The following is a 27,755-nucleotide window of genomic DNA, read 5'->3' on the forward strand; positions in this document are numbered from 1 at the left end:
GATTTGGCCTTGGGCGGTTACTTTTTTCAATCCAAGTTTGGGCGACTGAACGGTGTTGCTGTGATAACAACGACGGCGATACATCTGGTCCAGGTTTTTTCAATCCCATCGGTAGTATTCTTTCTTATTAAAACGTTAATTTCTGTTACTTTGCATATTCATGCTATTGTTCATATAACCAACAAACTATAACTGTTTGCATGAAACTATTATCAAAATTGATGGAGTTAATAATTAGATTAATTAATCATAATAAAACTTTAATCTTTTTGTATCTAATTTTTTTGGGATACGCAATCTAATAAAAACATGACCCTTTACCATCATAAACAACACTACATTTCATATCTTTGAGATCATTTTTTGCTTTTCGTTTGGTTTAAAATATATACATGTGTAATTTTTTTCCCTAAATCTTTGTATAATTGAATTCTATAAACTTGATTGTTATTTGTTTCGAAGTTAAAATTTTGTTGTTTGAGTTTATGTAATACTATAATTGATAGGATGATACTTTATCCAAATATGTTTTGCAATTCTGATAATCAAACTTCGTTGGCTCATATATACAATAATATCTCTAATATATTCAACGGTGAAAATCGTATGCTTGGTGAGTTTAAATAAAAGATTTTGATATGTGGAAGTTTTGGTATGATGGATGTCGCTTTGATGAATTTTAGTAGTGAACGAGTGTTCTTAGGTAGTGGCGATAATCAATAAGAGAAAACTCTTGCGCTCCGAACAGCACCCGTAGTCAAATATCTTATCTCTTTGTTTCTGTCTCAACTTTTTTATTGTTAATTTCTTTTTTAAAATTAGACAGTGAACAATTTTAATTTTCAAAGTACATAAATCATGAGAAAATGTGTTTTTTCTTTTTCTTTTTCTTAGTTCATACTTGGTTTATTTTTTCTCTTTTGAGTTCATACTTTATTTAGTTTATCATTCATTGTTATATATCATATATGCATAGAAATTCATTAAAAACTGATTTCATAAACTATTTGCATAATGAATTTGTTATATTGGATACTAAAATCCAATGAATTTAATTAAAAACTGATTTCATAAACTGATTTCACAAACTATTTGCATAATGAATTTACACACAAATATCTTAAACTATTATAAGGCCAATACTAACGAGGATATTGAATATATTGGTGTATTTCTTGTGAGGTTTTGTACTCCTTGTGAGGTTATTGTACTCCTTGTGAGATTTTGTACTTCTTGTGACAGTTACATGAATTTTCATCAGAGCAAATTACTTTCTATCAAGTCTCTATCGGTACTCACAAGATCACTGTGCAAGTGTAGCACTGGCGGCCACACCCGCCTGACTTGTAAATTTTAATGCATCTTTTAATAAAAGGATTTGCATTGCAGTTGTTGGTATGGTTTGTACAAATTTTGGGTTTTATCACTTATTACATTTCTCATCGATTTTCAGGTATAACATCAACAAAATTTGCTGAGGCTCTTGGCATGCACACAATGCAAGAAGAATATAACGGCAGAAATAGAAGTCATAATTATTGATACCGTTCGCTTATCATCGTTGTTTAATTCGTGTGAATTTTCACATGTTAAGCGAATGTGTAATTGGATGGCCCATGAAGTGGCTAATAAGTCCTTATATCCTCATTTTTAGGAGTTATTCAGTGTATTATTTTATTTGCGGCAACTATTGCTAAGAAACATTATGTACTTCTATTTTCACATATCAATATAATCCTTGTTTTGACAAAAAAAAAATTAATGAAATGTATTTGAAACGGAACAAGTTAAAAATGAAAGTACTAGCAGTACAAATGAGGCTAAAAAAAATCTCTAACATTAGAATTTTCTGAATTCTTACACCGTAAAAATTTCATTAATAGAATTGTGTTGATTTGTTTTGTTTTGATAAATTTTATAAATTGTTTGTATTTTTTTGTGTTTTGTAGTATATTTTATAACAGTTGATTCATAACGTACTTCAATGATTATCGTACTATATATTATTTTTTGAAAAAAGAAATGGATACGAAATAAAATAATGTGATTTTTTTTGCTTTAATTATGTGAAAGAGTAAGTAAACGATATAAAAGAAATATTTTATGGTATTTTTAATTAAGTAAAATTATTATTATTATTTTAATTAATACTATTTTTAAATGGTCTAATATCTTAAAAAAACTCTGACCTTTCATCCCCTTTTCAATCTTACTCTGACGTTGCAAATCAATCAATTTTACCCTATTATGTATTTTTTCATTTCAATTGTACTTTAAAGCATAAAATTGATTTTCTTTTATTTGGCAAAAATTCTCTAAATTGATCCTTTTTACATTAGATTAATTTTTTATATTAAATTGACCAGTTTTGAAGAATTCTTCTGAATTTTTGTCAAATAAATAACGATCAATTTTATGCTTCAGGGTACAATTGAAATGGAAAAATGCAAAATGAGGTAAAATTGACAAATTTTTAACGTCAGGGTAGGATTGAAAAGAGGATAAAAGGTCGGGTTTTTTAAGGTATTAAGCCTTTTTAAATCAATATAGACACTTATATTAGCTCGAAACCATCGCAGTTGAAAATGTAAGTTTCGACATAAAATTCACATAAAAAAGACGCATATGCTAGAAACACGAACACTTACAAAAATTAAAAGTTAAAGTTATACAACTGCGCTGGAGCTATATAAATCCTTAGGCTCATTAAAACTTTACAACCTGCAATTCTGAATCACCGCATAAATTGCTGAAGCAACAAAATTTGCAAAAAAGAGGCTTGAACCATCACAAAACTTGAAATGAAACAAGAAACAAAGAGACAAAATTCACCAAAAATCGTTATAAGTAAACAGCCAAAACTATTAAATCTTTATATAATCCAAAAAAGATTCCAACGTTTTAAATTTTTCCAAATAAAATCCCAACATTTCACATATTTGTACTTTGTAAACTAAAAAGATGATAAAATGGCCGAAATTCGGGATGAGACTACATAATGCAAAAATTGGAAAAGATAGAATTTGTTTCGTAATATTTTAAACGTTAAGCTTAAATCGCTAAAAAAGTGAAACGTTAGAATTTTTTTTATTTCTTTTATTAAAATAGTAATTTTTCTTGTAATTTTTCCCTAATTTAGATTGAGATCGGGCTGGGCTAAGTTAAAAAAGCTTAGGCTCGACCCGATTACAGTTCCTAATCTGCGGTGAAAAATTGGTGCATAATCTACTTGCAGACCAGCTGTCTAGAAAAGTAAGATGGGTCAGGCTCATAGCGAGGTGGCGGCAGTTGATCAAACTCAGAGTCAGAGCGACCAGTCAGCATCATCGGTTGAGTTACCTGATTCCCAGCCACATACGTCAATCGAATCTCTCATTGCAGGTGCCAATTTCTAGTTTTCTTCAATGCCTAACGTACCATGTGTTAATGGGTTTTAGGTGTTTGTCAATATGTCCATGTGAGGAGTTTTCGGTTGGAGTTTTGATTTTCTTTTGTCCAGTAATGCAATGTTTAATTGGATGATTAGATTTCTATAGAACTGGTAAAATCTTTCGAATTTGCGCTTACTTGAGCAAATTAGGGTGTATTATGATTGCTGATACAGTGTTAGCTCTGCTAAGTAGCCTTTGATAAAATGGTAATTAAACCAATCAAGTGCCAGTAGCTTAATTATTAAACTCTGTGAACAAAGAATAGATCAATCTATTGCTTTTCCATTATCAGACTAATAGATCAAGTGCAGTGACATAAAAATTGGGTACAAAATCTTGGCAATGTCAGATATGAACTATAACGTTTTTGTAATTCGGAACACCGGACAATTTCTTGATAACAAATATTGATGTGGATGACGGAATAATGTATATTCCGGTGTCCTCGGACCTCAGTGTTCCAAATTAAAAAAAATTATAGTTCGTGTCTAACATCGCCGAGATTTAAAGTTTGTACATTAATTGCAAAACATGCTAGCTAATGTTCATGATTTCTTTTGCATTTAACCCTAGAAAATATATAGACAGTCAAAGTGCAATTTTATTCGCACAATTCCCTCTATTCTGAAAGAATTTGGGTATCACTTGGACCCATCATTAGCCTATTACCTCTGTATATCGGCTCATGTGATATTTCGGGGGGGGGGGGGGGGGGGGTTGAAGTCTTGTGCAGTTTGCAGTTAACTTCATTTTTTAAATCCTTTGGCAGAAGCTGTTGCATTTGGCAATGAAGAGAATGAGGTTAGTGCACATCAGATTCATACCTATTTTTCTTCATGATCCGGATTTGTAGATAAGTAAAGTTGAAATATGGATTTTTAGTCTCTTGATGCAAAAGCTCAGAAAGCACTAGAGTGCCCATGCATAGCTGACTTGCGCAAGGGCTCATGTGGGGTTCCGTTTTCAGAAGCGTTCCTTTGTTTTCTCAAAAGTACCGCTGAGGAAAAGGTACGTGTAATGAACCATGCATTATAAATTTGGAATCTCTACGAAAGTGTAACCAAGATGTTGTATTTGGTTTTCCACAGGGTTCGGACTGTGTACATCCATTTGTGGCTTTGCAGAATTGCATTAAAGCAAATCCTGATGCATTTCCAAAGGACGTTTTAGAAGAAGAAGAAGTGAGAAAAGACGACAAAGTGGCAGCTCAAGAGTACGAAATTCTCCCTCCGACATGGTCACGGGAATCTCCAAGCCAAAAATCCAAGCTCTAAATAGACATTCTTGCACAGCAATTACAGTTCTGAAATACTGATTTTGATCCAGACAATTGTTGGCCTCTAATTATTTGAAAAATGGAATTTATTATGAACCCAAAAGACTGTATGAAATTAGCAATATATCGAATTGATTTGATACTTTAATGTGACACAAATATTAGGATCAAGCAAGACTCTAAAACATATAATGAATATCAGATTTAGTATCAGTAATATTATTTTCTTACATAGAAACCCAATTACGTACATTACACAGGAAATTAATTTAACCTTACGAAATAAATTTGTTTTACGGGAAAACCCTCCCCAACCCAATCCATAAACCTCAGCAGCCGAGCTGAGCGGATTCCAAAAAGCACAGTCACAAAGTAGCCGGCCGATTGACAAGTGATGTCTTTTCTCGCTGCAGCTCCGGCGGCCTCCTCTTCGTCGCAACTGCTTCAGCGATCCAAACCGCCCTTACCTTCTTCCAACTTACCGTCCCCAAATTCCCGTGCATTTTTGCAGCTGCGGAAGAACAAACGGATAGCGAGAGGGTTTCTTCATGTTACGGCGGCGGCAGCTAACAAGAGCAACTCTAGCCCAATTGAAAACAATAGCAACACCCAAAAATCCCTAAAAAATAAGGAAGAAGAAGAAATAGAAGTGGAGGAGGAATTGCCATGGATTCAGGAGAAAGCATTGGACGTAGTAGAGTTCACCGGCTCTGTTACTCAAGCCCTACCTGGTCCGAGAGTTGGCCAGAGCTCCTTACCTTGGATTCTGGCTGTTCCTTTAGGTTATCTTAGCATCACCTTTGTTATTGCCGTCGTTAAAACCCTAAAGAAATTATCCTCTCCCAAAGCCAAGCGCCGGAGCCTGGTCTCTTACTTTTAACCTATGCTTTTACATACATTATTGCGTTGTTCTTATATGATAATTAATTTAATTTATTTCTTGAATTATTTCATTCAGGTCAATAAAAATGCTATGCTTTGCAAATCCATTGATGAGCTCCTATTTCACAAAGCAGGACCTGGTGAGGCATTATCGCCTTCCGCCCTCGCTGATTTGCAGAAAAAGGTTATACAACATTTCTCAACTCTTGTTTTTCATTCATAATCTGTTGTTTAAATTCTTTTTGGCTTTGACGACTCCTGCTAATTCATTCCAGACAGGTTTTAGCATGGAGGATATTTTCCGCAAGTATGTTCGATATGCTTTGAATGAGAAGCCTTTCAATCCTGATCTAGTTGTCAATTTAATCCACTTTAGAAAAGCTTCAATGCTGGAGGACTCCCACGTTGCTGATATTTTGAATGACATTTCAACTCGGATTGTGAACGAAAAAGGTACCTTGTTATTAAAAGCTCCTAATTTCCTAATGGCGCAAGAAATAACCATTTGTTAGAGGCCTGTACTTTTGTTAGGCATTATTAGTGCTTTGTAAAAAATATGAGAATGAAAATAACAAGCAAACCTATCACCTACACATTCTCTAAACTTTTGCCGTTAGCTTTATATTTTCAATGTAAGGCAATTACAGGATGGCTTGTAGATGAAGGTTTGTGTATCTTGATGTTAAATTTTAGGTATACAGGAATTTTGTAAGTGATACAAAAGAGACATCAATGGGACTTGGGGGATTTTCTTTGCTTTAAGGTTTTACCTATAAATTTGTTTCCAAGCTTTAGTGATTTAGAATTGGGGGAGGACTAGGGTGAGGAGACTGGAGTCAGTGGACTGAGCAATCTGCAATTTGTTGAATATTGGTACTTTACTATGACTACACCATATCAGTTGTGATATCAATTTTCAACTTTTTCCTGCTCCTCAGGTCCGGTGGTCATGGATATGGCAGGGTATACTGAAAAAGGATTTAAGAGAAAGCTTGCCGTGCAGACCCTTTTCGGCAAGGTGTATTATCTGTCTGAGGTAAGTGGCTTAAAAATAATTTTTAGTAGTATTTTTATAGCCCATATCTACATTGCAGACTTTGTTGAGCTGCAGACAAATACTCTTCCCGTATTTTCTCACTTGTGAATAAGGATTTAATTAGCTTTGCTGATGTTGAAAAACTTTAAGACTTATAATATGGTGCCAATACTTAAAAATTTCTGATTACCAAATCCATACACATCTATTGCCTCTAATATGTTAAATCTTATTGTGATCATCTCTTGTGACTCATGCCTAACATGTGGTCTTCCAATACGGTCGATGATGTCCAAAATCCTCTTTTAATTTTAAGTTTCTATATTAAATTTCATTTGTTTTGGAGGGTTAAACTTTGTTTTTTTTTGGTTACTATGTGCTCTATTAGCGAATAAACCATTTTCATGAAGGCTTTTATGGTGTTCTGATTTTTGATTTGCATTTTGACCAGCTGCCAGAGTTCTGTTCAAGAGACAGTTCCTTAGTTGTGAAGGAGATATTTGGGGTTACCGAGTATGTCATTTACGCATTTTGCTCTAAAAATTGATAGAATTGAGATTTGAGAATATTTTATACTTCGCATGTTAGTTCCATACTTACACATTCCTCTTCTTTTTCCCCCCAACAGTGAAGATGCCGAAAAACTTCGGCTGCATACTCTTTCCGAAGCCGGTGATATGGAGTCACTGGAGAAAATGGTTGACAATTCAGATTCTGATGAGCAGTTATCTGCGGGTCCCTGATTTAATAGAGGTTTTGTTGCGGTGATTTTTGAGATAATGTTAGAGAACCGTACGTATTTTTTGCTGGGTTTTTTTTTTTTTTTGGAAAAGTGAAATAGTTGTAACAAGAGGCGTTGAATTGGTGATTTTCTTTCATGAGCTTGATGTGAGAATTAACTTAGAAAATTCTGTGAAAGGGAAGTCGTTATGCTCATAAGCATTTGTATACACATCTCAGTAATAAAGTGTTATATCTCTTAAAATCCCACTAGCTTAACCATACACTTTTTATGTTTAGGTGCTTTTGTATAAGCAAGAAATTATGTCAATCCGAATCTAACAATCTGGATTAGACCGAGTTATAAATAATTAAATTTAAATAAGTAGATCTGACTAATAAATATCTATAAAAGAAATGAGTGTTGTGATATGCATATTTATGAACATATATGACAATAAATTTTAAGTATTCTCTATTCTTCTGTTTTATTTTCTTTCTGCTCCTATTCATATACACTAATTACTAATTTAACCACAAGAGAGGCTTATTAAAAATTCGCAACATGATATTTGTTAGCTTTATATATATTACTTATTAGATCGAACCGAAATTTCAAAACCAAACTCCACTAAATTTCTAAGGCTATAATACTTTTTGAACAAAATCGAATAAAGGGTCAACGCGTCCCCTAAATTTATGACACGGGATCATCTAACCAAATTTATACTTTTTTGAATAATTAAGCCCAAACTATTCATTTTTGGGTCGAATAACTCCATAATTTATACTTTTACTTTAAAAAATAGATTTAGGATAATTATCTCGCGTATTTAATTACCTTTTTACATCGTTCACCTCCGATTTGTATATTACGCATTTTAAAATACAATTATGAGATTATTTGATGCAAAAATGAAGAGTTTTGGGATTAATTGCTTAAAAATACATAAATTGGGTTAGATGATCTCGTGTCACAAGTTCAGGGGGCGCGTTGACCCTTTGTTCGAACTAAATCTTGCCAATCAATTTGATTAATTTTTCAACTTGGTTCGATTTATACTAAAATTTAGCTGATCTTTTTTAAAAAAATTCAAATAAAATGAAAAAAAAAACAAAATTATAATACCAAACCAAATCAAATTTGTAGGTTAGGTTATTCAGTTTTTGCACAAGCCCTAGACCTTGGCAACCTACCTAATTAATCAGTGATTTATCAAAAATATCCTTCCAATTTCCCTACGCATTTGCTAACCTATTTGTTAGAACAGCTTCCATTGAGTCTCTGCACCTATCCTTTTTTATTCTGTCTTTATGATATGAACCTTTGTTTGTTTTCGGAAAACCGGATTTGACTCAGGATTGCCCATTTTTAATTCCAGGGTTTCTCTGAATTTGAAAGTTATCACTTAGTAAGTTTCCATACCAAGGCTCAATCCAATTAAGTCCGTAGCGTCTACCAATTTCGCCATATCCCCCCTTATTTTTTCGATTAAAATCTTATTATTACCCGCCTTTCAGTTTAAATATCATTCCATTCTAAAAAGAAGAAGAGGCAACTTTTCAAAAAAAAAAAAAAAAAAGAAGAGGCAATGTTTATACGCTAATGTCATGTGAGTGACTCATAAGCTGTATATAATCTGTAATAAACAAAGGAAAAGGTGATGATATAACCATTATATTTTAGCCGCATCTTAACGTGGGTCTTAATATTTTTCAAAGCTCAAAACAACCCTGATATTTTATTTTATTATAATATACACTCCACTTTTTGAACCATTAAACACTCGTTAGTTTTACTAATATGGATTATTGTTGCTCATTAATGTTGGAAATGTTAATAAAAATAAATGATATTGATTATTGTCATTTTAAAATTTAGTTGTAAGTGAAACTCATTATCTAAAAATATTGAATCTGAATGCTTATATGTTTTCTACCATGTTATTACGCTCAACTCAAACTTATTAAAAAGTGAATAATGTTCAACAAAATCACGCTTTCATGATGTTTAACTAAAAAACATATTCATTCCAATATTGAAGTGGTTTAAATTGAATTCGACATTTGCTTAGTTGCAAATCATACATGTGACAATAGTATAAAACAATTACATTATCTTTAAAAAATTATAACATCCCCTTTAGACGTCACTAGCTTGTAAATGAACAAATGTGCAACTCACTGTAAACCATTTCAATTTATATTGTTCAACTAATGTGAAAATGGATTTTTTTTTTAAATTCCAAATTAAATGAGTAATATTTTAAACATCAATTATCGTTCATCATTTAATCACTTTGAGCATATAAACACATAACTATTAAAATTCAATTTTTTTGGATAGTGAGTCTCACTCAAAATTAAATTTCAAAATAACAAACAGTCATATCATTTTCACACATGTATTAATATTTTCCAACATTAATGATCAACAATAAACCCATGCCATCAAAATTATCAGTGCTTAAAATTATTTAAAGGTCCGTTAAATCGTGCATCAACATTATGATAAAATAAAAATCAGAGTCATTTTTAAGCTTCGAAAAACATTAAGGTTCAAGATAGGACGCGGCTAAAACATTAGGGACATACCCACACCTTTTCCTCTAACCAAATGATGAACAATGAGGGCAACATCTGTAAAAGTGAAAAAATTGTAGGTGGTAGGGTGCAATGTAATATTAAGAAAATGATTAGGGGCAGAAAAGAGAGATACAAAAATGTCACCGTAAAACTTTTTTATTTTTATTTGCCTCTGTATAAATTCCAAGATAAATATAAATAGAACAGATTGATGGATTGTCCTATAAATTACAGAGAAATAGAGAGTGGAGAAGATTCATAGATTGGAGTCGAGATTATATTATTGTTGATAAAACAATAAAGGAAAGAATCAAAGAATCTCCCAATTCAATTTTCTAATTTTGGAAATTTTATTTCCAATTTTGGGGTTTTATTAATATCATCTAATCTAATTTCTGTATCTGGGTAATGCTATCTGGTAATCATTTTACATTTCTTCTTTTAATTAGTTTAATTTTCTTGATTTTCGTTTATAATCTTTGTGTTGATCGATCCTCATATGGTTTGCTGCTTATTTAACTGTTTTCTTGTCTCTTACTCTGAGATTGAACTTAACTGTCATAGGATTAAATAGAATTGGTTATGTTTGATCATATGAATTATTGTAACTGTTTGTTTGTTCTTAGATTACAATCATGTTGTACATTAATTAAAAATTAGAAATGAAATGAAATGAAAGTAGTGTTATTATGAATATTGTTTTAATTGTTGCTTCTAAATTAGTTGTGTTGTTGTTATCATGTCTTTAATTGCTTAAAGCTTATTGGTGCTGCTGTTAATTTTTCGTGTATTAACCGCGTGCCGCTCTTTGGGGGTTTGTACACTGCTCATTTCATACTTTTACGACGTCATGGGTTCTTGCTTTTGTTTGAGTTTGTGTTTCTTCTTGGCATTGTTCCTTTTTGTTAACATTTCCACTTTTCATTGCATCAATTTGTGTTTCTCATATGTATTCTTATTTTTAGGTTGATGCTTATGAAAATCAGATGTTAATCTTTTTCCTCTCTCTCCTACTTGATTTACTTGTTTTTATTGTAGAGCATATATGGGCTGAGTTGGACATTTCATGGGAGTTGTAGAGGATAATGAGCCGCCTTTGAAACGTGTAAAGTTGCCCCTTGGAGAATCCAAAAGTTTTTCCGGCCACTCGTCTGTTACAGGTCCATTAGCTTGCTCTTTGGGAGACTTGATGGCTAGGCCACTAACCTCCCAAGGGGATGGAGAAACAATCGGTTCAAGAGGAGTCATTAAGAAATTGGAATTTGTTAAAATTATAACTAGGGCATTGTACTCACTTGGCTATGAGAAGAGCGGGGCTCTTTTGGAGGAAGAATCGGGAATACCCTTGCACTCACCTGTAGTAAGCTTGTTTATGCAGCAAGTAGTCGATGAACAATGGGATGAGAGTGTGGCCACCTTGCATAAAATTGGTATTCTGGATGAAACAACTGTCAAAATGGCGTCTTTCTTGCTTTTAGAGCAGAAGTTCTTTAAACTTCTGAAATTGGATAATATTGTTGCGGCCCTAGATACTCTAAGGAATGAGATAGTGCCACTTCGCATTAATTTGAACCGCATTCACGAGCTTGCTGCCTGCATTGTCTCTCCTTCACGGTGTTTGGTCTTTTGTCAGGATACCGAGGCTGCAAATTCTAGGTCAAAGATTCTAGAAAAATTACAGAAACTACTACCTCCTACTGTCATGATTCCTGAGAAACGGTTAGAACATCTTGTCGAGAAGGCTCTTGACATGCAACGTGATGCTTGTGTTTTCCACAATACTTTGGATAGTGATCTTTCATTATACTCAGATCATCAATGCGGAAAAAACCAGATTCCCTCTCAAACAATGCAGGTTAGATGTCTTCTAGTTTGTGGTCCTTCTCTAATATTAATTTGTACGTTGTCCATTTGTTTGTCCTCTCTTTCATTGGTTTATAAGCAATATTAACATCAAAACTTTGTTTCTGATGCAGAGAAAGTAAGTAATTTACTTTTTTTACTTTTATGAATTTAATATAAGTTGAGATGAAAACTTTGATGTGTTGTATGGTTTTCATATGACGATCACTTTTTTGTGTGCATATCATTAAACTCCTGATTGCTTTTAGTTTGCATTGCACAAGTTTGAAAGTCATGAGATCTTCTCATTTCTTAGTTTCTTTTACCCGATGAACAGATTCTTGAAGCACATGATGATGAAGTTTGGTTTTTGCAATTTTCACATAATGGCAAGTATTTGGCCTCATCTTCTAAAGATCAGTCCGCGATTATATGGGAGGTAAGCATCTCATCGTCATTCTTGGCTTCTTTCAGACATAAATGTTTTATTTAATAGACTGGTTATATCACCTCGATTAATCAGTTACATATTTCGATAAACAGCAAGTATGACGAATTAATGACTAGTTTACGGTCTTCTCTTGCATTTTTATGAACATCATTATAGAGTAATTTTCTGGATCTAATGCTTCTCTAATCATTGGTCACATTAATACTGGTCATATTCAAACAGGGATATATATACATACAGCTACACATATTCTCGTTAGACTTTCAGAGTTTGTTACTGGGACTTTAAGCTGTCAATTTTTAAGGGTAAAAGCACTTGCGGAGGAGGGGGAGGTTGTGAAGATAAAATCTTCAATCCTTTCAATTTAACATTTTTTTGTCTACATTCATGAGTAGAGGGGGTACTATAATATTCTCAAATTTATACCACTGGTTACAAGATGCTCTTTGGCTTTTATTATTAGCTACATTTTGCACCATTACATTATTTCCTAGGCTTTCTTTATCTTTTTACTATGTAATAATCCACGTTTGCAACACATGTTTACCTGTTTGTGTGTGTGGATATTATAGGAGGTCACTGATGATTTTTAAGACGTGGATGCAAAATGTTTCATATTTTCTTCTGCAGTTTTGTTCTTGTGGAATTGTGGTTTAAGTGTGAAGTGGATTTAGAATTGATTTGACTTTTGCTGGTCAATTATAGATTAAAGAGGACGGTATAGTTTCACTGAAGCATGCATTAAAGGGTCATCGAAAACCTGTGTTGACTGTATCATGGAGCCCTGATGACAAACAACTCCTTACATGCGGACAGGAAGAAGTTATCAGGCGCTGGGATGTCAGTTCTGGAGAGTGTGTCCATGTTTATGATAAATCTGGCATTGGCTTAGTATCCTGTGGATGGTTTCCTGATGGTAGGGGGATATTTGCTGGCATGACAGACAAGAGCATCTGCTCGTGGGATTTGGATGGAAAGGAGCTGGAATGTTGGAAAGAGCAGAAGACACTAAGGATAGCGGACGTGGCCATAACTGATGACGGGAAGAAGATTATAAGTATGTGTAAAGAAAATTCAATATTGTTGCTTGACAGGGAAACGAAATCTGAAAGGCTGATTGTAGAGGACGAAACATTAACATCATTCTCGCTATCAAAAGACAATAAGTTTCTTTTGGTCAATCTTTTAAATCAAGAAATTCATCTGTGGGACATAGAAGGGAGTCCTAAGATTGTGTGCAAGTATAAAGGCCACACACGTACTCGATTTATAATCAGATCCTGCTTTGGTGGATTTGAGCAGGCATTTATTGCGAGTGGTAGTGAGGACTCTCAGGTACTTTTGTTGTCTTTTGTGCTAATGGTAATGAAAAATTTACTTCTTCTACAGAAGATGCTATGAAGAATATGCATTGACTATCTTTCCAACAGTTGGTACCTTTGAATTATTATTATCAGTTCTTGCACTTATTATTATGATATTGTGCTGTTTGTGTATATTTTGTACATAGAGTGACTGATAGTTGAAAGATGCAATATAGGGTATTATCTTAGAGATGTTGAAACTTCTATCGATCATGCCTTATTTTAGTATATATAGGCCATTTGTTGGCTTTACTGCTGCAAATAGAATGTTAGCATACTAGGTTGGCCGTCTGACAAAGTGGTTGTGTTTATTTTGGAGTGGCAGCTGTAGTGTGGTTCGAACTCTTATGCGTGCCGTTACAAACACAAAATTCAATCTGAAAATTCAACTTGTATGGATGTGCTATTTAAAAAATAATAATTAAATACACATATTTCAATATTAGTATGCAGATTACAAGGATTCATACATTTGTTTTAAGACAGCTACAATGACGGGGTGAGGTTGTTGCAGGTGTATATATGGCATAGAGGCTCCGGAGAATTACTGCTGGCACTACCAGGACATTCAGGAGCTGTTAATTGTGTTAGCTGGAATCCAGAAAATCTGCACATGCTGGCTTCAGGTAGTGATGACCGGACAATTCGAATATGGGGCTTAAATCACTACAGTCTGAAGCAGAGAGACCGGAGTAATGGCACTGCTCATTCCTGCAACGGAAAAAGTTAAAACATCCGGAGAACAGTTATTAAATTCCTTGGAAGTTACGGAGATTATAATGTTAAAAGTTAATAGACATTTGTTGTAAGACTTGGAAACAATTACTTGTGTTCATGGCATGTGATAGCCGGCAAAATGGCATGATTTGTTAGCCTGTTATCTGCCAAAGGGATAGAAATTTAATCTTCTGCTGAAGGTCAAATCCTTGGATTATGTTTCTCTTTCCCTGGAAAAGTCATGGCCTTGAATGTTGCACCTAATGCATCCTTCTGAAATTACTTCGCTTTCATTTTCTTTTCTCATTTGCTCTCTCTAGTTAAATTATTTTTACACAAAGAGTGCAAGAAGTGGTGGCATCTAGTAGGGTTAATGCTGATCATTTGGTCAGTTAATTCAAATCATTGCGACTTTATTTCGATTCAGTTTAAAGAAATTTGTGATTCAGAGTTATACTGGGGACTTCGATATTCTACATAACAGATTGTGCAGTTCACCCGATTTGTACGATTCATACTCATATTATGAATTTTCATGCTCTAATTATGCGATTGTGTGGAATGAGAATATGACATTTCGGTTTTAATTAAATATACGGATTCTTCTAGTTCTATCTATGGTAGGTTATACTCAATTTGCTCATTCCACAAGGTTCTCTTTTGAGTTGGAGAATGATAAGTGAAGATTTAATTGGATTTCGCTACTTCATTATTACAGAGTCTCATCATATACATATTACATGGTATAACTTTGTAATTAGAGAGATTAAATCTTGTTTTTTACAAAGAAAAAGCTATAAGATTGGAGTCAACACATAGAGCTTGCAGGAGTGAGGTTCCACGTCTGTTGTCAGCTTTTCTTGAAATGGCGTTGCAAGAGTTTGATGCTGAGTGACATTAGCATGGAAGAGACAGAGTAGGTTAAGAAAAGGATAAAAGATTAATCGCCGCAGTCCTGAAATTATGAGTCAGGATTAATTAACTCATATTTAGCGGTTTTAATCAATAAGAGACAATATTTTCTAATTCTAGATCGATTTACCCCAAATTGGGTCTTTAGTCACATGAACTGTTTATTTTTATAATTGGGGGGTTAATTGACCTAAAAATAAAAATACTGTATCTAATTGATTAAATTTGCTAAATGTGAGTTAATTGATTCTAACATATAAATTCAAGAACCGCGATGACCTTTTAATCAAAAAGAAGAAGTGAATAAAAATGAGTTATACAGTATTATATACAAACCTCCCACACATCTCTTGCTTGAACAAATGTATGGTCTGAAGAGATGCCTATGTCGTCCCAATGTGCTGTCATTGTTGATTTATACTTCTTTTTGTTTACTAACAATATTACTATCCTGTTCCCTGATAGAGGTCCTGCCCATATCTGCGAAATTCGAAACAATGATAGAATTTAAAGAAAGAAAAGGAAATCGTCTCGTTTCTAAATTTTAAAGAACGTGAAGGAATTATAATCAAAACTAAAGTTACGATTTTATTTGCAAATATTCGTAAAAGCTATGAAATATGAGTTGAGTTTAGCTTACATCTCGTTCTCCTTCCATTCTAACTTTTTTAGCCTGAACTCCTAACGAATCTGTAATCGTTATTCAATATTAACAAATTTAAATTTAAATATCATTAATCATAATTCAAATTTATATGTTCCACACACACCTTGATTAATGGCAATAACTTCCTGGTTGCTTATAATTTGCATAGTTTCATCGGTCATGGACCGAATATCACACCCTAAAAGCAGGGGTGCCTGCAATGCAAACAAGCATTATTCTTCGAAGACGAGTCCTACTAAGATAAGATCTTTTTCGAGAATAATATTTGTTTGAATGTCGTTAGGATTCAGTATCCATCAAGAAGCAAAATGTTGTTACCTTAGAGACGGCCCAAATGCTAAAGTGAACTACGTATTCCTCATACTTCATTCTTCCATTGCCCACTTCTAGCATATCTGGATCTGATGGGAGCATTTGCATTACAGGAATCAAACCAATGTTTTTTTTATGTCATACAAACGAACCGATTAGGCTTAGTTACAAAGCAAAAACTAACCGTTCCACCCGCCCGGTTTGGCGTAACTAGCGAATACTTGATTCATGTCAGCTATCTTTAGCATACTGTATGTATAAGACCAGCCAAATTAAATGATTAAAAATGTCACTAAAATAATCCATGTTGGAGTAAATAAAATATATGTATACCTGTCCCATGAGTCAGAAATGTCATCAGTAGTTCTCCAGCTATTTCCAATATCTCTTCCCCACAGAGCTGGACTCATGTCTCCCCTGTTTTAATCAAACAAATTATAAATACATATGCTGAGTTTGTGAATAAAATACTCTCTCTGTCCCGTAAAAATAAAAAAAAAATAGTATTGAGTCGTACCATTCACAGAGCGAGAAAAAGATGGATCGGCCCGTCTTCTTTAGAGCATCGGACATCACTTTGTATCTACAAATTTAAGAAAATTAAAGTCAGACATATATATGTGCATCCATGGATTTCATTACAACAAGTTGAGTTGAGGACATAAAATTAACCTGATCGTTGGTTTTGTATCATCGTTATAGCAGTTGTCATACTTCAAGTAGTCAATTCCCTGTAAAGTAATTTATGATTACAAATTAATAATACCATATACTTCATATGCATAGTATTAAATTTTTACACGGCCAAATGTCTTAAAAAGGCCAAACCTTTCATAAAAGTTTCACAAAAGTCCTGACTTTTCAATTTTGTCGATTTTGGCCAAAAACTGATTATTTGGTTTCAATTGTGGCCAACTCTCAGATTGATTTCAATTTGCCTATGTGGCGCCTATGTGACGGCTATGTGGCGCCTATGTGACGGCTATGTGGCATGTCAAATATTGAAAGGTCAGGACTTTTGTGAAACCAAATAATCCATTTTGGCCAAAATCGACAAAATTGAAAGGTCAGGACTTTTTTGAAACCAAATAATCAGTTTTTGGCCAAAATCGACAAAATTGAAAGGTCAGGACTTTTGTGAAACTTTTGTGAAAGGTTTGGCCTTTTTACAACATTTGGCCTTTTTACACTCTATACATTTTAATTTTAGTCAGTATAAAATATAATTTATTTCAATTTAGGTTTAGTAAAAAATTATAATTAAGTACCATAAATCTTTCTAATGATTTCAAATCAAATTGAGTCTAGCTACGTGACAACTGAATCTTGCCACGTCATATTTCTTCTTATATTAATACTAAAAAAGTTTAGTGACCTTAAAAATTTAATAGCAACTAAATGAAAATATACCCATGAAGCGAATGTAGCTGCATCTTGTTCTTCATGGCCGAGTGAACCCGGCATCCTTCCCGAACATGTTCTCGACCTGATTCATAACATATTAACACATCGATTAAATTTTAAAAAAAATTAAGAAACTTGTATTAAAATCTTACAAATGAAATGTTTAGTTACCATTTTGTTAAAAATGCATGCAAAATATTTAAACCCAACTTGTATCACTTGGTTTCTTTTATGACACACAAATTTTATACTTACCCTGCATCTCCATATATTCCCAACTTTAAACCCTTGCTATGAACATAATCTGCCAGAGCTTTAATTCCCAAAGGAAATGTACTCATGTTCGCTTCCAGATTCCCCTAATTTAATCAGAAAAAAAACGTTTAATAGCTTAATCAACAAGAAACCAAACTAACTTAACTAATTTAGGGTTGTACATTACTTGCGGGTCACGTTTTGATTCACCCCAACAATCATCTAAGTTCACATATTCGTATCCAAGCTTAGCCAGCCCAGTTGAAACTAAAGCGTCAGCTGTGTACATTTACAAATTACACTAATTAAGATTTATCAAATTAATGTAACCAACCAACTAATTAACTTACTTACCAGTTTCTTTAATAACGGTTTCATTAATTTGGCAGTGAAAGTGATTCCAACTGTTCCACCTGCATAACCATTAAACTCTAACTAATTAAATTGATGTAATAAAATTTAAATTAATTTAAAACTAATTTAAGAAATTACGTTACCCCATAGGAGGAGTGAGAAAAACGCCATTGTCAAGCAGCAATTTCCTGCTGTTAATGGAAGAAGAAGCTACATGGAGGATGAGTAAGGAAAAGAAAAATGAGCAGCAGCATGAAGATGAACTCATAATTATAATTATAACTAATTAATTGCACTTAGTTATTTGTGGTTTTTTTTTTGTCTTCTTAATTTAGTGTGTGTAGTGTGTATTTATATACGTAGACATTATATTAAATAAAAAGTAGTGTCGTGCTAAAAGAGTGAGTGTGTAATGTGCACTCATCAATAAGATGGACTGTGACGAATTCACTAGGTTTTTTAATAAATGCATTGCCGAAATGCAACAAAAAGATTTCTTTTAATTTACTACTACTCGACGTATTTCAACCACTAATTATTTTATTTGTAAATTTCCATAACCATAAATACTCGAGGACGTTGCAGTTTCGATCCTAACCTTTACGGCTTGTTGTGAATTCGTCCCGAACTTCTGAAGCCTGCTGTTTTGGCTGAATTAAAATGAAAATTGCTAATACTAATACTTAATCCAACTAATCCCTGCTAACCAATTTTAATTCAAACGAAGAATTAAAAAAATATAGATAGATGAAAATATAAAATGAAATACTATTTTTCTTCCTAAAAAATAGATAATATTTAGTTTGTATAAAAATTAAAAAGTTATTGTAAATTAATTATTTTTAATTAGTTTTTCATTCTATTTTTTAATTTAAATATAAAGATATTTCCTATATTATTAGTTGAATATAGTAAAAAAAATACAAAATACTTATTATAGTTAATAACATATTTTAAAAATTAAATTTACTTTTAATGCATAAAGTCATTATTAATGATAATTAAAAAGAATATAATAAACGTGGTTCAAATTCATGAAAGATAAATTAATATTTTAATTTTAACTATTCAAATTATAATAATACATTTATCTATGTTTTAGAACACCGAAAATAACAACTTTAACTGTTTTTGCAGTATGGAAATAATATGATTTATTTTAGTCTTATAAAAAATGGGTTGAATAATTTATTTTTAATTCAATAAAATTATATTAATAATAATTTAAAAGCTAAAATTTATATGGATAATTGCTTACTACATTTTCTTTGTGGGTCGGCTATTCATAAAATGCCCACGTTTTAGAAATCTAAGAAACTTGTCTGTAAAGGCAAGCACGCGCGACTGTGGTGCAGCAGCGGCCTCCCATTACAAATAATCACTGTGTTTATCTTTAATGGAAGTCAGCCTGCCCCACTTTCTAGTTTTAACTCTTTTTATATCAACATTTCCATACTCATCCACTCATCTCTTTATTTCTTACCACAAATAGGGATCTATATCAAATCTAACCAATTAAATAAATCAAACCTAATTAAATTAGAATAAAAAATTTCTCAAACAATGATGAAAAAAATGTTGAAGTTCATATAATTGATAGTCTTCATAAAAATTAATAATATAGATAAATTTAATTGTATTATAACATGTCATTAAAATAGTGGCACTATCATAATTTTGTTTATTATCATTTACACATTTGAATAGTAATATTATGATAGTACCACTATTTCAATGACGTGTTATAATATGATAAGCTTAGTCCAATTATAACGCGGTGTACTGAATATATCTAAAAATTTCTCTTGACCTATATCATTTTTTTTATAATGATCTCTTTATCTTCATTAAAACTTGAAATGATATATATCAAATCAAAAACTAATATTGTAAAAAAGAGTCGTTAAGATTAAAAGATATTAAATTATTATGTATTGTTCATTTAAAATGAAGAATGTAGATTGATCCAACATAAACTTGAGAAGAATCTAATCTTGTAATTTATTTATTGTATGATTTTAAAAAATTATGTGGTTTGATTTTTCAAATTTAGAAATTGTGAAGCTGAAAAATCCAAAATAATTATATAATTAAAATATGATTTTTTAAAATAATCTTTTTTATGATTTAGAGAAGTGAATTTTTTTTCTATTTATGGAAGGATTTAATCTCACAATCTTTATAGAGTGATGTTTAGAACACATACCAATTGAGTTATAACTCATTGATACATAATATGATTTTCTTATGTGTTCAAGGGTAAATAATATTTTTTATGTATTCAAACGAGTTAAAATATACGATAATACTATAGTTTAATATAAATTAAAGGGTCAATGTCAAAAAAAATCACGAACTTTACACGTTTTTTCATTTTAATCATGAAGTTTAAATTTTCTCATTTTCATACACGAACTACCACTTTTTCCCAAATTCATACACGGTGCTGAGGTGACACTCATTCATTGGTGTAAAATGACCTCCACCTCAGCGAATTACACCAATGGAGTCGTGACACCTCAGCACCGTGCATAAATTTGAGAAAAAGTGGTAGTTCGTGCATGAAAATGAGAAATTTTAAAGTGCATGATTAAAATGAGAAAACATGTAAAGTTCGTGAATTTTTATGACATTACCCCTAAATTAAATTTATTTTTGTATTTAAATTTTCCAAAAGTAAAAAATTCTTATGTTGTGATTGAACCTAATCAAACTGAATTTTAAATTTTAAATTTTAAATTTTAATTCAATTTGATTTCCTTTTTTTTTTTCCAAAATCATATAATATTTTTGTTCTCAATTTGTAGTTTTGCAAGATTGCAGGACTCTTTCTAGTTTTTATTTGGCATAATGCCTCCAAAAACCCTGATCTTTTAGTCCCTTTTCAATCTTACCATAACGTTAAAAACTGGTCAATTTTACCCTATTTCGTATTTTTGTGTTTCAATTGTACTCTGAAATATTAAATTGACGTCTTTTTCATTTGGAAAAAATTAAAAAACATTCTCCATATCTAGCATATATTAATTGTATATGTTGAAAATTTATTTAGATATAGTTAAATTAATTAAGAATTTAAATTAGTTATAATTTGATTATGTTTTTTAGTTAGCTTTTAAAAATAAGACTTATTTGTACTTTTTTTGAATGGAATAAATTTTATTTTATTTTTAAATTTAGTTAAATGATTTCATTATTTAAATTAAAAAATTAAGGTACAATTGAAACGAGAAAATGCGAAATAGATAAAATTGATCAGTTTTCAACGTCAGGGTAGAATTAAAAAGGAGCTAAAAGATCGGGTTTTGTTAAGGTATTAGGCCTTTTTATTTTCGTTCTTTGCATTCTTTTAATTTTGTGAACCGAACTTGTAATTGAATGGCACATTTTATAACCAGTAAAGTCCTTAGAGATATTTCTTTTTGTTGTAATTCTCTAGTACAAATAGTGTGGTTAGAGTCGAGACTTTGTAGTCGAATTCCCAATCAATGTAGATTTAATCTTTTGGCAAAAAAACAAGAACTACACACAAGTCTAGGCAAGCAAAACCCTACAATCTCTTTATCTCAATTAAAGAAAAAATGAACAGACCCCCACTTCAGTATCCTTAATTCATCTCATAGGCCTCAATGCTTCCTGTAATAAAGTTTTTTTCTTCTTTAAAATGAAAAACGAAATAAAATGGGAAAAGCTTTACAACTGCCTCAATAGAACTCGAACTCTTACTACAATTTACAAGATTCCTCAACAAAATTTGAGAGACTACCAAAAAATTCTATCATTAGGTGTCAAATCTACAACTGCTATTAGAGAAATGGTCCGATTCTGAAGAAAACGGACAACACAATCAAAGAAATCTAGATAGAGGATGCCTGTATTTCTTTCAAATCACAAAGCCTCTCTGAGGCCAAACATTCTAGCTATTTCCCGGGCTTTATCATAATCGTTGAGCTCAACCAACATCTTCTTCAATCGACGGGCCAGTCCGCTGGTCTCTGTTTCAGACACACCTGAAGGATGCTTGTCCTTCAACCTCTTTGCTAGAGACATTATGTAACCCACTAATCGTTGTAGCTTATGGCTGCAAGTTACATTGATTTAAAATAAGAAAACATCAGTTAATTTTAAAATGCAATGACTAACAATAAATGCAACTAATGACCAAAACTAAGGTTGAATGCACAAACTAGTAATTTCTGAAAGATGCTATTTTTTTTTATTGTTTTACTTTCTACCTCAATTAATTCTAATAAAATTTTGAAGTAAAACCGCAAACTTCCTTAATTGATATGGGAGACTGGGACTAGCTATATCTTGCCAAAATAAATGTTCTACTATCACTAATGGTCAACACCCTGCCTGAAAAACTAACTCCTAGGGACTACAACAAGAAAACATAAGCGAAAAATATTGTAAAGACTAGCAGTATATCGTCTAGGCAATTAAAGACTTTCAATGCCAAATGAAAGGGGAAAATGTAGAGAGAAGAGAGACTAGCAGTCTATTGACTGTGAAGCTGATACATTTTCTGTTAGGTTCAATCATGACTCTTTTACCGCTAAGTAATTTTCTACATTATAAACCTTCAATAAGAAAAATTCTAGTTTTAGAAACCAGTCCTATATAATTTCTAAATTTGTTTCAATTGTTCGCTTGATCTTCTAAGAAATAGTCAATGAAAGTGCAATAGCAGAATAAAAGTCAGGTCCCTGTTAGTACCTGCGGTCAGTGATTACGCTTGGACCTGCCCACACACCAGATAAAGAAGCAATAATCCTTTCAGTTCTTGTAATTGCATCATGAACATTATTTGCAATGCTTTGAAGATGAGGGAGAACCTTCCCACACAAAAGCTCATCAAGAGCAAGTTTCTCTAGCACTGGCAATGACAGCATATCTTTCCACAAACAGATGTTTTTCATCAATCGAACTGACATCCCAAATCGATATGCTGCAATTCGTGCCGCATTTGGGACAGCCTTAAGCTCAAGTGGGCTCCATGTTGGGACCTGTGACGTAAAAATTGTTGCCACCATTAGCACCACCACTAGTTATGCGTTATAAGGGAAAAATCTCAATGCCTGCATGCATGTGTTTACATGCTCTTGAGTGAATAGAGAGAGAAGGCGAGACAAAAAATGAGCATCGTGTTCAATATGCATACCATAATATCAGCAACAGCATCGGCTAGACGCGTGCGAATTGCTACCAGCAGCTCTGCTAAAGCCTCACTAGAAGGAGGAACATAATCAGTTACCAAATTTGTGGCAGAAACAGCATTTTCAGTCTCTCGTGTACTGAGTATGTCCCAACAGTGGGCAATTTCATGATGCAAAATAGGTATTGCAACCTTTGCCACTAGTTCAGGGACGAGGTTAGGATCAGCATCTCCAGGATTGGGATCACTACCATTTTCTGGCAAACCATAATCAGATAGCAAAGAATGCCTGAACAGAAAATGAAAAGACTTAGAGAGGGTATGAAGTACGTTTATATGGGTTAAAATACATAGAATAAAAACCATAGAATTAACCAAACAGGCATTGAGAATGAAAACTAATACCATTTCATATTGAAAAAATCTGCATCCTCATGGAGAGGGTCCCACTTTAAAAGTTCTAGTCTTACGTATGGAGAGAAGATGGCAGGAACACTTAGTGACATGTATGCATCTCGATAACATACTGAGTATTCTTTCTTCCAAATTTCAAACCTTTCTTTAACCATAGAAAGTTGGGAATATTCCTCCGAAGCATCACCAAAAATTTGACCAGCAGTATGGAGTAGCAGATCCCGGTTTGACTGATACGCTGCACTTTCACTGTCGCTCTCATCCGTGCTTGACTCTCCCTCTATTTTCTGACCAGTACCATCGACGTCCATAGATGACAATCTCTTTGACTCGAAATGAGCCCTCCTACGCTGACGTGCATCAGCCCTCCGCTTCATATCCATACGTTTCTGTTGGTTGATATCTCTGCCAAATTCATCTAGCTTCACTGCTAGATTACTTTGTTCTTTGGCAGCTGAAGCATCTTGGGCTGCACTTGTAGCAGCAGCAATTACTGCTTCACTGCTCCCACGTTCACAGAAAACCTGCCTTGCTGCTTTGATAGCTATTTCTACACCAATCATCTCATCGTGATTATCAGAAGTTCTTCTTTCTAAAATAGCAGATGCTCGTTGTTTATGAAGTGTCTGCATCTGCTCTTCCAGTTCCTCAATAAAAGGAGCTTTATCCTGAAATGTAAACAACCAGCAAATCAATATTTATGCATTATCACAGAAGAAGAAAGAAACTGAAAATTAATTGAACTCTATAGTTTATGATTAAGCACATCTATAAAGAAAAGGAAAATCCAGATACATAAACCATAAACTATACAGCTTTAGAAGACCAACTAAATTCTTGTTTACTTATTTCAGGTCTCTTTGGTGCCTGGTAAACGTATCTCCAAGTTCCAATGTCCCTTTTTTATTTTAACACACACCTTGTTGTTTTCAATAGTGTCATAAAACAAAAATCAGCTAAAATCCTAGGTGTCGAAAATGAACAGGCCAAAGCAAATGTGAAAAAGTATTTTCCTTTCCTTTGAGTAAAACAATTAGAGAGGGAAAAGGAACAATGAAGCAATCATGCAGGACATAACATAAAATAAAAATCATACCTGCAGAAATTCACATATATCAGAAACAAAGTGACGAAGCTTTTGCATAAAGATGTACTTCTCACCAGCAGCAGATAAAGATTTCTCAAGAGCAGTAATATTCATCAATGATGCCGATAAATTATCATCAGTCTTCGCAAGCGACATAACAGTTCTAGCGTGCGATTCCTAAAAGAACATTAGGGTTAGAAGCACATCACAGTAAGTTTTAAGCTCACAGAAACGCTAACATATTCATTACGTCACCTTAAACTTGGATAGTGTTTGTTGCAATGCTTTGGTAGCAATGAGAGCCTGCTGGGGAATGGACAAAGCATCCAATGGTTGAGAAGCTCCACCAATGCTAGTAACAGCAGCAGTAGTACCAGTTGAATTATGTGCGAGAGGCGGCTGCAGCTGATGATGCTTATGAATGGCAGAAGCCGACGCAGCATCATCCATTCTCTTGTTACCCCCTAAAGCCTTTCGAAATTGCTCTTCCTCCCAAATTTTATCCTCTTCATCCTCCTCATTATCATCAACAACAACACTCTCCTTTTCAGCATATCTAACATTAGGACCAATAACATCACTCCCGTTGTCAAAATCATCAAACACACCACCAGGAAGAGCGCTCTCTTTCTTATTATTGAGCCCAACCATGGCAACTCGAGTCCGAAACTCCGGCTCCTCATCGCTAAAACCCTCAGCAGTACCAAGATTAGAACCACCTCCTCCGCCACCATCCAAAGAAATATAATCAGGAGCAGAAACCCTAGACTTGCGTAACCGCTCCTTTCTTGCCCTAATTTTCCGTATAGTGTCCTCATCCGGAATCAAACCTAAAGAAGAGAACCGATCATTCGTACTGTGAAAATCTCCGGCGTCGTCTTCGCCGTGGTCGCCCTGATTATCTTGTCGACTGGTTAAATCATCCTGAGTGGGCTTGAGGAGACCCTTCAGAATAATTTTAGGTTCCGCCGAAGAAGACGAGGGTTTGGAGAACAGAGTGCGAGTATTCTTTTGAAGCTCAAGAAGTGCTTCTTTAGTATAAGTACCAGCTTGCGGGCGGAAGAGATTACTGTTATTATTATTGTTAGCAGTGGCAGTTGAATTAGACGGCGGTTGACGATCTTTAGCGACGGTGAGTTTGTGAGAGGATTTTTTGGTTGCTTTTGGTTTATTGCTGGATGATGATTTTGTGGAAATGCGAGGGGTTTGTTCGTCGGTTTCTTCGTCGTCTGCGAAGCTTAGTAGCTTCTTTGGTTTTGTAGAAGGGGGTTTGCGAGAGGAGGAGAGGGAAAGTGCTGGTGTGGTGGTGGAATTGGCGGCGATTTTTGATTTAGAGTCTTTGTTTCCGTCGTCGTCTATGTCTTCGTCGCCTCTGCGGCGGAAATTTCTTGATTTGGCAGAGGCGCTGCTCATGGTTGGGGAATTTGCTGATTTCTAATGATTTTGTTACAATAGAGTTCGAAAAGTTTCTCTGTAATGGTTCTGATTCTTCAATGTGATTCAACTAAACTGAAATTTCGCCCGCTCTTTTCTAAGTCCAGCCCATCATCAAGCCCAATTTTAATTTATTAATTTTAGTTATTAAAATTTAATTTGAACAAAGCATCTATTCACCCCTTCAAGTTGGTGCGAAGCATAAAAAATCAATTCTAAAAAATTGGACAAAAGAACTCTAATTTTCTGGCAAACTGTTTCAAAAAACTCATCTGAAAAAAAAGAATAAATTACCTATTTAAAAAAATTGAAATCTAATTAACACCCATTACAGCCGGCACCTCCACCACCTCCACCACCACCACCACCACAACCAGCTATCGCTGCTCTTACTTCACCACCAACACAAACACAAAGTTGTAAATGAGGCGGCTAGCGTTCGTTAGAGAAAAAGATGGCAGTTTCCGAGATCCTCAAATCTTAACAAAGAAGAAAAAAATTAAATGGAAAAAAGATAAAAGAAAGTCATAAGACAAATGCAGAAAAGGTCCTAACATTTTTATTTAAAATTGATATAATATTTATATTTTTAAAATTATAAGAAAATAATTGACATTTAAATATTATATGCCAATTTTAAAAATAGAATAGATTTTAAGGACTTTTAAAAAAAATATACTAATTGGAGTGTAATTCATTGTCGAGGGTGAGAGTAGGAGAGGGGTTCTTGACCCGGTTTGCCGAAAGTTGCAGTCTTTTTGTCCAGTTTCTCTAAAATTGCGTGTTTTGTTACTTTGTCCAACATCAAGGGATGATTTGATCCTTTGTTCATTTTAATTTTTCCTCAAAAGCAATTTTTTTCAATCAAAATGCATATATGGTTGCAAGAATTTGCCGTGGCAACCAATTTTACTAGTTTTTTTTAAAGATTTTTCATATACTAGTTTCGCATTACGTGCTATGGACGTGGCTCGTAACGTAACTCGTCATATTAATAAATTTATTATAATTATATCATTTTTTATTTATAATTAATATTGAATTAGTTAAGATTTTTTGTAAAAGTAAATATAATATATTCAGTTATTAATTTTTTTTTCAAGATTGAAATTTAAATAATAATATATTGACCAATACATTGTTTTGATTTTGTAGTTCAATCAAACTAAAAGATAGGTATTCCTACTAATTTGGAGACAATTTAGTTATTTTTTACATACTAAAAACTAAATTGGAGATAATTTAGCTACCTATTCTAATTATGACTTTAATTATAATAGTGATTAATTAAATAACTAATTAGTTAATGACAATAAAATCTTTATTTATTAATAAATTGAAAGGACTATTCAGTAAATTTGCTTGTCTCTCCCCTCCATCCGTGCTTTTATATATAGTATAGATAGATACATATATAATTTTATTTTGAAGAAAAAATTGTAAATAAAAATTA

General features: G+C 33.1%; 5 protein-coding genes across 5 annotated transcripts; 3 read left to right on the forward strand and 2 right to left on the reverse strand.

Moving 5' to 3' along the window:
- The first annotated feature begins 3,179 nt into the window (after positions 1-3,179).
- Positions 3,180-4,855, forward strand: LOC126682311 (mitochondrial intermembrane space import and assembly protein 40 homolog). Its single transcript, XM_050377952.2, has 4 exons — positions 3,180-3,381; positions 4,201-4,232; positions 4,314-4,439; positions 4,520-4,855. Exons 1-4 carry the CDS (start codon positions 3,258-3,260, stop codon positions 4,703-4,705), a joined length of 468 nt encoding a protein of 155 aa, XP_050233909.1. The 5' UTR covers positions 3,180-3,257; the 3' UTR covers positions 4,706-4,855.
- Positions 4,856-4,982: 127 nt separating this feature from the next.
- On the forward strand, positions 4,983-7,615 carry LOC126682310 (uncharacterized). Its single transcript, XM_050377951.2, has 6 exons — positions 4,983-5,572; positions 5,666-5,773; positions 5,865-6,042; positions 6,528-6,625; positions 7,077-7,138; positions 7,254-7,615. The coding sequence occupies exons 1-6, from the start codon at positions 5,102-5,104 to the stop codon at positions 7,366-7,368; spliced, it is 1,032 nt and encodes a 343-aa protein (XP_050233908.1). The 5' UTR covers positions 4,983-5,101; the 3' UTR covers positions 7,369-7,615.
- A 2,507-nt stretch (positions 7,616-10,122) lies between these two features.
- On the forward strand, positions 10,123-14,598 carry LOC126683032 (WD repeat-containing protein 26 homolog). The gene is made up of 5 exons (XM_050378852.2): positions 10,123-10,349; positions 10,970-11,786; positions 12,111-12,212; positions 12,930-13,559; positions 14,103-14,598. The coding sequence occupies exons 2-5, from the start codon at positions 10,998-11,000 to the stop codon at positions 14,316-14,318; spliced, it is 1,737 nt and encodes a 578-aa protein (XP_050234809.1). The 5' UTR covers positions 10,123-10,349; positions 10,970-10,997; the 3' UTR covers positions 14,319-14,598.
- Positions 14,599-14,981: 383 nt separating this feature from the next.
- LOC126683033 (alpha-galactosidase 1-like) lies at positions 14,982-18,521 on the reverse strand. Its single transcript, XM_050378853.1, has 14 exons — positions 18,353-18,521; positions 18,210-18,268; positions 18,043-18,134; positions 17,856-17,959; positions 17,607-17,682; positions 16,869-16,927; positions 16,714-16,779; positions 16,530-16,613; positions 16,381-16,445; positions 16,203-16,285; positions 15,988-16,078; positions 15,858-15,907; positions 15,554-15,697; positions 14,982-15,192 (listed from the first exon to the last, which is right to left on the reverse strand). Exons 1-14 carry the CDS (start codon positions 18,475-18,477, stop codon positions 15,100-15,102), a joined length of 1,191 nt encoding a protein of 396 aa, XP_050234810.1. The 5' UTR covers positions 18,478-18,521; the 3' UTR covers positions 14,982-15,099.
- Positions 18,522-21,891: 3,370 nt separating this feature from the next.
- On the reverse strand, positions 21,892-26,408 carry LOC126683031 (transcriptional repressor ILP1). Its single transcript, XM_050378851.2, has 6 exons — positions 25,124-26,408; positions 24,878-25,045; positions 23,773-24,449; positions 23,374-23,656; positions 22,929-23,218; positions 21,892-22,290 (listed from the first exon to the last, which is right to left on the reverse strand). The coding sequence occupies exons 1-6, from the start codon at positions 26,279-26,281 to the stop codon at positions 22,098-22,100; spliced, it is 2,769 nt and encodes a 922-aa protein (XP_050234808.1). The 5' UTR covers positions 26,282-26,408; the 3' UTR covers positions 21,892-22,097.
- Between the last annotated feature and the right edge of the window lie 1,347 nt (positions 26,409-27,755).

The sequence above is a fragment of the Mercurialis annua genome, linkage group LG5, assembly GCF_937616625.2.
Source record: "Mercurialis annua linkage group LG5, ddMerAnnu1.2, whole genome shotgun sequence".
NCBI lineage: Eukaryota > Viridiplantae > Streptophyta > Magnoliopsida > Malpighiales > Euphorbiaceae > Mercurialis > Mercurialis annua.